At 48.2% G+C, this 8,718-nt stretch overlaps 1 protein-coding gene across 1 annotated transcript in view; it reads left to right on the plus strand.

Annotated features, from left to right (window-relative positions):
- tmem86a (transmembrane protein 86A) overlaps nucleotides 1–4,303 on the plus strand; it is a 7,689-nt gene extending 3,386 nt beyond the window's left edge. The window contains exons 2-3 of the mRNA XM_007887450.2: nucleotides 2,280–2,544; nucleotides 2,877–4,303. Of these exons, the coding sequence (XP_007885641.1) occupies nucleotides 2,280–2,544; nucleotides 2,877–3,304 (693 nt within the window). The 3' untranslated portion in view covers nucleotides 3,305–4,303. The remainder of the gene's footprint in view (nucleotides 1–2,279; nucleotides 2,545–2,876) is intronic.
- The last annotated feature ends 4,415 nt before the right edge of the window (nucleotides 4,304–8,718 follow it).

Below are 8,718 nucleotides of genomic sequence, written 5' to 3' on the forward strand. Positions count from 1 at the left end.
CCTCCCAGGGTCCTGGCTAACAGCCTTCCAGATGAATCGACCTTTTGCCTCATGGCTGTTCTAGCAGTTGGCTATTAAAGAGAGTTAAAAGCACTTCAAGGTCTTTGTGTCTAATTCCCACAGTGATATACGTGGAACTCACAGACTGGGACACATTGCCCACAAGTTCTTTCTCAGCCACTAAGGGAAGCTTGGCATCGGAGCTGGGTTGCTTATCGCTGTTCGTATCTGAAGCAGCGTTAAGAAGCAGGCTGGTTTTGTACAGCACAGCTCTGTACAGTTACTGAAGGAAGGCCAGGGACGTTGAGTGCAGAGAACTGTCTTTGATAATCCTTGAATTTGATATAACACCTTTCATTCGAGGGGATATCTCAAAATCCTTCACAGAATTTTCTGTAGATAAATGGGGTGTAGAGAGGGAGGCAGAGCTCATAGATTGGCGAGGGAGGCCATTGGTATTTTCAGGTGTCTGGCTTAGTCACTCTCCCATTTTTGGATCGTAAGCTTTTGGATTCAAGCCCTAAGGGGGAGCTCACAGTCTAGGCTGACACTGCAGTTCAGTGCTGGGGTAATGTCATCTTGTCAGAGGTGCTGTCCTTTGCTGGATCATAAGAGGAAGCAAATGACAGAGAGCGAGAGAGAGAGAGAGAGAGAGGTGGGGGAAGAAACAGAGCTACTAAACCAAGAAATAACAATATTTGGTCTGATTTGTGTATTGAGAACGACAGTAAGAGAAACAGAGGGTGAGTGAGCCAGAGAACGTGAGAGTGAGAGTGGATGTGTGGGAAAGAAGGAATGTGTGAGAGAGCGAGAACGTGAGAGGAATAAGAGAAGAAACTAAATGCACGGAGTGTCTCTTTACAAGCATAAGTTCAACATGTGCCTGAGAATGAGACACGGATAATCAAGGTGACCTTGAGAAACAGATGGTGCTGCTGTGGGCTGGCACATATCGTTTGCAAGCCTTTTTGATGGGTTATTATAATAATAATATTAATCCTTGCATTTGATATAGGTCCTTATCACGTGGTTGAGGCATCTCAAAGCACTTCACAGGGTTTACTGTAAAATGGATTGACTGTATTTTGAGGGAGAAAAGCGGCAGCCAGTTGTGCACAGCAGTGTCCCACAAACAGTCGTGGATTGAGTGACCGCATTTTTTTTGAGGGATTATTACCCCCAGAAAGCGATCCGCCAAATGACTAGCAACCAGGTTGCTACTTAGTCCCAGGTAAACAGAGGCGTGCGGAGTAAGGAAACTTGCCTAGGGTTTTGCCACACTTGGGAATCGAACCCGAGTCCTCTCGCTTGCGAGGCGAGTGCTCTAACCACTTCGCTACAGGACTCTACGTTTGTATGTAATTACAACGAGAGTCACAGCACTGGGTAATTTCACTGCGGTGGTGGTGGGGAGGGAGGGGGGGGTTACACTGGGCTAGTCCACAGCATGGGAGAGCGTGGAGCACTGTCATATGCGGCACAGATAAATTCCACCCCCTCCCGCCCCACCACCAAACCAGGGATCGGCTGGTCCCATGCAGGCAACCTTGGTGTGTGCAGTGGTGGAGCTTTCTGAGCAGGTCTGTCCTGCCTGTGTGAGATACTGGGAGTAAACAACAGCTGGGGATTGAGAAACCGCACCACAAGCCCTGAGCAAAACGATGATTGAGAGAATGATGTTAAGGCACTGTAACTGACTCCCCTCACCTGCTTGCAATGCCATGTTAATAATATACTCACACTTCATAGAAGATCTATAACATCAAAGCGTTTCACAGGGAATTTCTGTAACGTTCAGTCAGTACTTTACTGTGTGTTTACGCAGTAGTGTCCCATAAACAGCCATGACATGAATGACTAATTTTATCCTGGGATTGTTGGTCACAACACCGGGGGGAGAGAAACTTCCTTCTCGTTACCACAGTGCCACAGGGTCTTTAACGTTTTCAAGACCTTCCTTTTCGACCATGCCTTCGGTCATCTTCCCTCCTTCAACCCCCTAGCCCTGCACCCCTCTCTGATCCCAAACCGCAGCTCGGATGAAAACCCCTCATTGTCCAGCGTCTTGGGGCTTCCTCCCAACGTAAAAGGCGCTATATAAATGCAATTTGTTGTTGTTCACCAACACAGAGAGACAGGATCTTGATTTAGCTTTTACACCAAAGGACGGCATCTCCGACAAAGCAGCCTGGACTAAAATTGGTGTAGAATTCTCCGCAGCGGAGTGTGATCGCAGTGGCCTGACCATTTCTTTTCCACGGTTTTCTCCTGATATCTAGGTTAAGAGCGAGGGCCCGAAGCTGGTCCCATTCTTCAAAGCCACCTGCGTGTACTTTGTACTCTGGCTCCCAACCTCCAGCCCATCGTGGTTCAGTGCGCTGATAAAATGCCTCCCCATCTTCTGTCTTTGGGTCTTCCTGCTGGCTCACGGAGTCAACTTCCTGGGAACCCACCCGAATGCGTGGAAAATCCTGGTGGGGCTGATCTTCTCAGCCCTAGGTGATGCTTTCCTGATCTGGCAGGAGCAAGGTTACTTCGTTCACGGTGAGTGCTCGGGGAATCGGGAGGTCTGGGTCAGGCTGTGGCACCTGTTTAGAATGGACAGAGTCCTGTCCCACATCAGGGGTTGGGGGTGAATTGCTTGCGGGGACACTAATGTCTCCGCATCTCTTTCTGGTTTCTAAGCGACATTTGCAGGGGTCTTGTTAGTGATTTTGCCACATAAAATACAACAGCTTATTGTGAGAGAAAGAGTGTGTGTGTGCACGCATGACAAGGGCTAAGCCTCAGCGTGTAGCATTTATTAGTTCACACTGACCGTGAGTCTGACTCTGTGTGTGACTGTGAGTCTGACTCCATGTCATTTGTGTCTCCAGGTCTGCTCATGTTTGCCATCACTCATATCCTCTACACGTCAGCCTTCGGATTAAAGCCTCTAAACCCTGAACCAGGCTGTGTGGTGGTGATCATCTGTGGCCTCTCCTACTCTCTGCTCTACCCTTACCTATCCGGCCCCTTCACCTACCTGGTGGGGGTGTACGTGGCCCTGATTGGCTTCATGGCCTGGCGGGCCATCGCGGGCTTTCAGCTCTTCAACGACCTGTGGACGTGGACCAAGCTGTGTGCCTGCCTGGGAGCCGTGCTCTTCATGGTCTCTGACCTGACCATCGCCGTCAACAAGTTCTGCTTTCCCGTCCCGTACTCCCGGGCCATCATCATGGCCACTTACTATGCTGCCCAGATGCTCATCTCCCTCTCGGTGGTGGAGTGCAAGGAGGAGGACAGCCTCAGGAAGAGGAACTAACCTGAGTACATCTCCTTTCCCCGCCCGGGACCAGGGGAAACATTCCCGGTTCCAATGGTCACACTTGGATGTAGATGGTTGGGAAGCTTCCATTTGGAACCAAGCACTTCGGGGAGGGGTGAGAGGAGCGAGGGGGGAGTTTAGAGGTCATTTTTACACGATTACTGGTTGGATCGTTGGGTCACATATCTGGAGCTGATAGGACACCTGGAGGGCAAGGGTGACATGTGGAGGTCAAGGGACTACACTACAGCTACAGCTGTACTAGTGGAAAGACGCCTCCTTTGAGGGTTTATTTTATTTTGTGCTTTTGAAGCGGCTTCGAGTGCCAGGTACTTTCCAACGGGAACTGACCTGAGATTGTCTCATTTCATTGTCACGTGACAACAGGAGCATCAGACACAAGATGGAGGACTTTCAACCACCAACCGGTTCATCCACACATTGTCCTCCACCCAGTGATACATCAGGGCTCCAGTATGGGGTACATGGGTAGCGGTATATCGGGCACTGCCCAGTGCTCACTCATCTGCCACATGCATGTGATGTCTAGTTGGACCATATACTCTTAAAGGGAAAGCGCTGAATTGCCATTTGTCTTACATGCACAGGACCCCACCCCCACACCTCCTGCCGACTCAATCCTCCGTTACGATCTAGGCACAAGTCTCGAAACACTTTACAGCATTTATGTAAAGGGCCCTTTACTTTTCAAATATCTATTCCTCTACCTCCTTTTCTGTACCGGTCTGTCTGTACTTTCGCTGGGGCAGGGCATTTTACATTCTCACCACGGTGACGTGCTCTCCCCCGAGGGACGGTCAACTTTGGGGTTGAGTTGGCTGAAGGTGACACGTTTGGCAACGGAAGGTTGAAATCGAGCCCACCCTCTGTGGCGTCCTCAGTTGTCTGGTTCCTGAGCCAGCCGTGTCCGTAGTATTATAGAGCCCTACTGATGACAGCCCAGTCAGCCTGGCTTATTGGCAGGACTTGGAAGGGCAGACCAGTCGCTAGGGACAGGGAGTCATCCCACTCAACTCTTGTTAAACGTGCAAGCCAAAGCCCCAACGGGTAAATCGCAGTGCGGACTCGTTGGGGCGAATGACCTGTGTTCCTATATCATTCTACGTAATTCTGGGCTGCTCCTGGCTGTACAAACTACCAGTGTTCACAATGGCAAGTGTTGTGCTTTTAGCTGGTTTAAACCCCAGCAATTACCCCAATGCACTGGTGACCCTCATTGTTGGCTCTTGCCTACCTGTGCCAAACTGTCTGGAATTAGGTTTACGAGGGTGTGCGCTCCAGGGAGAGAGCGGACGCACACTCCATACCAGACCAGACCAACACAAAGGGGAAGATCACATATGAGGAACTCTTAGTAGTTTAGTTTGGAGAACTCTTAAGCACAGGGATAATGTTACATGGGTCAGACAGATCAGAAAAACCCTGAGCGTGAAGAAATGTAAAGTGCAACATAATAGCACATTTATCCTGCATTTGTACAATTCAAAAACTTGATTCTCAGAGATTCCTGCATTTGGGGCTTTCTAAAAGTTGAGGAATTTTCAGAAGTTTTCAAAAAGAGTTTATTATTATTACTACTAATAATTAATTATTATAATAGTAATTATAGGATGATACTAGTAATTCTTATTATAATAAATAACTTCACACCCTCCGAGGGAAACGGGCAAAGTCAAAGTCTGAGATTTTTTTTAATAATAATAATAATAATGATCATTCTTACATTAGATAACACGCCTTATCAGGGCGGAGGGTGGCTCAAAGTGCTTCACAGGATTTTTTAAAAAATGTAACTTTTTTTGTAGGCAAACGAGGCAGCCAATTGCACACAATGTCCCACAATAACAACAACTTGCATTTATATAACGGCCTTCACGGGGATAGAGTCTCAGTGCACTTAAAAATGGTGGAGCCTCATGGTGAGCCAGAGGGGAGGAGGGAGTTAGCCGTAGGCACAGTTAAAGAGGAATGTCTTCAGTTGCAATCTGAAGACAAGCAAAGAAGAGTTAAGGGAAGGGGTTCCAGAGTTTTGGGGTGAAGTGGCTGAAAGCATGGCTGCCGGTGGTGGAGCGGAAGGGACGAGAGTCGTGTAGAAGATCCGGTTGGCTGAGCAAAGTAGGCGAGTAGAGGAATGGGGTGTGTTGTGTTGGAGAGGGAGGGAGGTGCTAGGATATGAAGTGACTTGAAGGTGAGTGTAAGGATCTCGAAATCGATCCATGAAGTGAGTGACCAATTTTATTTGGGGGATTGTTGGCCAGGAAACAGGAAGAAACTCCCTTCTCTGTACGAATAACGCAATGGGGTCTTTAATTGCCACCTTGGTTTAATGCCTCATCCACCTCTTACAATGCAGCACTCCCCCCAGCACTTTATTAGGGCGTCAACCTAGACCATGAGCTCAACGTCCCGAAATGGTGCTTGAACCCTCACTTCTGACTCAGATGTGCGAGTGCTGCCGATTGAGCCAGGCTGATACACAGCTGTACTCTCTGACTGAAGTTACCAGATAAACCAAAGAGTCTGCCAACTGTCTGTATTAGGAATCTTGTTTTTGTTTTTCCAGTACCTCATTGACTGTATAACTGTGTCTGTTTGCAGTGTGTGGACAGCTGTGCATATAATTGTCTCTACAGCATGTGGACATCTGTGTGTATAATAGGGTGGATGTTTTCAGTGATAATGTCTCAGGATAAGGAAGCCTATTAGCAGCCTGCTCACTCTGAGCAGGGTTAGGGTTAGCGCCTGGCACAGCCCTCCTGCCTGCTAGCGTGGCCACATGGGTGTGGGCCAGGAAAGGAGGAGGGAAAGAGAAAGTAACTAACCTGGAGAAGCCAGGTGCCAGGGAGCTGAAACAGTACATTATCACTTGAGAACCTACAATAGCTTAGCCTACAAATACAGTCACTACGCATGACAGCTATCCTCTCTGAAGTGCTTTGAGACGTTTCAAATTATAGGGATATCAAATGCCTGGATTATTATTGGTCCATAGAAACCTCTCACTCAGTGGGAGGCCAGTCCATCCAATCTATTAGTGTCAGTATTTGCTCCTCCACTGAAACCATCTACTTGAACCCCAGTTCCCTGCCGATTCTCGGTCCCTCTAATCCCCTTTCTCCACACGTGCTCGCCTGATTCCCCTTTAAATACCCCCCAATTAAACCAAGTGTTGTGGCTGCGAAGGGTGTGCCAATGGGCGAGGGTATGAAAGCTGGTATCACCCCACCATGCATGTGTGGTTTACACCAGTGCATCGCTCAGTATTATGCTTATAAGAGGAATTCCCTCTTAGAAGTTATAGATGCTCAGGCACAAAGCCACCAGGGTCCTTAATGACCTTACGCCAGAGCTCTTACTCCTCCTGGGACTGAACCCTGCTGGCCAGGGTAAGTGTGGGCCACCTCACCAGTGCTCCAAACAGATTAACTGCTGGATCTGAGTTTACGCATGACAGGGTGGTGGTGGGGGAGAGAGACAGCTACAGAGATGATTACTGACATACGAGAAAGGGAAAACTTTCAAAGGGACGACGAAAAGAAAACGGCGTTCTCCAAAAAAACAAGGTGGTTAAGCGTGGAGCGGCGTGGAGCAGGCTTTTGTTTCAGGCCTGCAAGCTACTCTTTGAGTTGAAGGAAATTGGCAGCTACGGTGTGCAGGTGATTGAGGGCCTATCTGAAGATGCCAGTCCTGTCTCTGTGCAGCCGGGGCAACTCTCACTGAATGTGAAATGAACTGCAGCAACAATGCAAGTCCCTGTATTCGCTCTGTGTGAGGTGGAGCCATGGACTCTCACACAGCCTTGAACTTTATTCGATTTTTACCGTTTTTTTGGCTTCTTTTTAAGCGTTTTAGTTTTAAATGAAGTGCGTCGCTTAGTTTCCTCTGCTCTGCACAGGCAAGCGGCTCACCACGTGTAGCCACGGAGAACCACGTGTGCATCATGTATCTATTTTGGGTGCTTTGAGTGTGTGCAGTGCCTATAGCACATGTATACCACGTGTGTAACTTGCATGTACCCTCTGTGTACCATGCCAAAGAGCCTGTCACCAGTTCGACAGTCGCATGGGTCACACACACAGCACACACCGTGTCAAGTTGTAAATCCCCACATAGCAGCATTTAGCATCAATGATGTTTACGTGTTTAATGCTCTGGATTGCCTTGCAATGTCAGTGTGTAATCTGTGCCTCACTTTTCTGTACCTGTTCACACTGAGCTCACTTTTCTTGTGAACTGTTCCTTCTGGTTAAAGCGAGCACCACATAGTGGTGCTGGACATTTTGTACCGAGTCTGACGTCTGTTGCTTTTACGAGTTAACTGCGAAATTAAAAAAGTTTTTTCTGTATCCGTCGCGCTTGATTTACGACCGGTATGTCAGTCAGTACTGGAGAGAGAACAGATCTGAAAAGGATTGAGAGGTTAGATAGTGGATAACTTGCCTCTGTTAGAGGGATCCAAGGCCCAGCCTTATTATCAGAGTCAAGATGGTTAGAACTGAGCTCAACAAGCATTCCCTCGCCCGGGCTGTGAAGATGTGAAACCCTCCACCCAGCAAGTCGTACAGGTAGAGTCAATTGGGATGTTTAAAAGAGAGACGGGCAGAGAATTAGAGAGTAGAGGTATTAAGGGGTATGGTGAAAGGGCAGGGTGTTGGGATTAAAAGGTCTGACAAGAGCTTTGTAAACCGGAACAGGCTTAAATGGGCTGAATGGCCTTCTCCTAGCCCTTTTTCCCCATGGATGAATTCATCTCATCCTTCCAGACTCTGCTGTCTTAATGCATCCAAATGTATTGATCTAGGTTTAAGTTTTCAATCCCATCTAAAATCTTACATACTCTAAAAGGTCCCTGCTCAGAAGTCTTCTCTCAAGTCTGAAGAGGCTTAGCTTATCTAACCATTGCCGGTAGCTCATTTATCTAACACCGGGGATCAGTCTTGTTGCTCTCCTCTCTTCTGCACTGCCTCTCGGGCCTGAGCAGCCCCCTTATGTCACAATGACCAGAGCTGTACTGAGTGCTCTAGGTCTGGCCTGACCAGATGACCAGAACATTGTACAACCTGAATACATCTGAGGATCTAAACTCACCTGATATAGCATTATAGCCCAGCATCCTGTTTGTCTTATAACCTTGGACCTTCTGAGATCGCTACTCCTCTGACCATAGCTGTAGAAACGCTCATAAAAGGAATTGGTGAGGTGGGGGCTGGAGTCAATTTGACAAACATAATTTATTTTGATGAGAGTCACATACAGTCATAGAAGGAAGAGGTGAGGGTTCGTACAGTCAAAGGAGGTTCCCGTCTGGGTGAGTGGGGGTGGGGGAGCTGGAGGGCGGTAGGAGGAAGGGGAGTGGGGGGGGGAGTGGAAGGAAGGGGAGAGGGGCATGG

This window comes from Callorhinchus milii, unplaced genomic scaffold (genome assembly GCF_018977255.1).
Source record: "Callorhinchus milii isolate IMCB2004 unplaced genomic scaffold, IMCB_Cmil_1.0 Scaffold17, whole genome shotgun sequence".
Lineage (NCBI taxonomy): Eukaryota > Metazoa > Chordata > Chondrichthyes > Chimaeriformes > Callorhinchidae > Callorhinchus > Callorhinchus milii.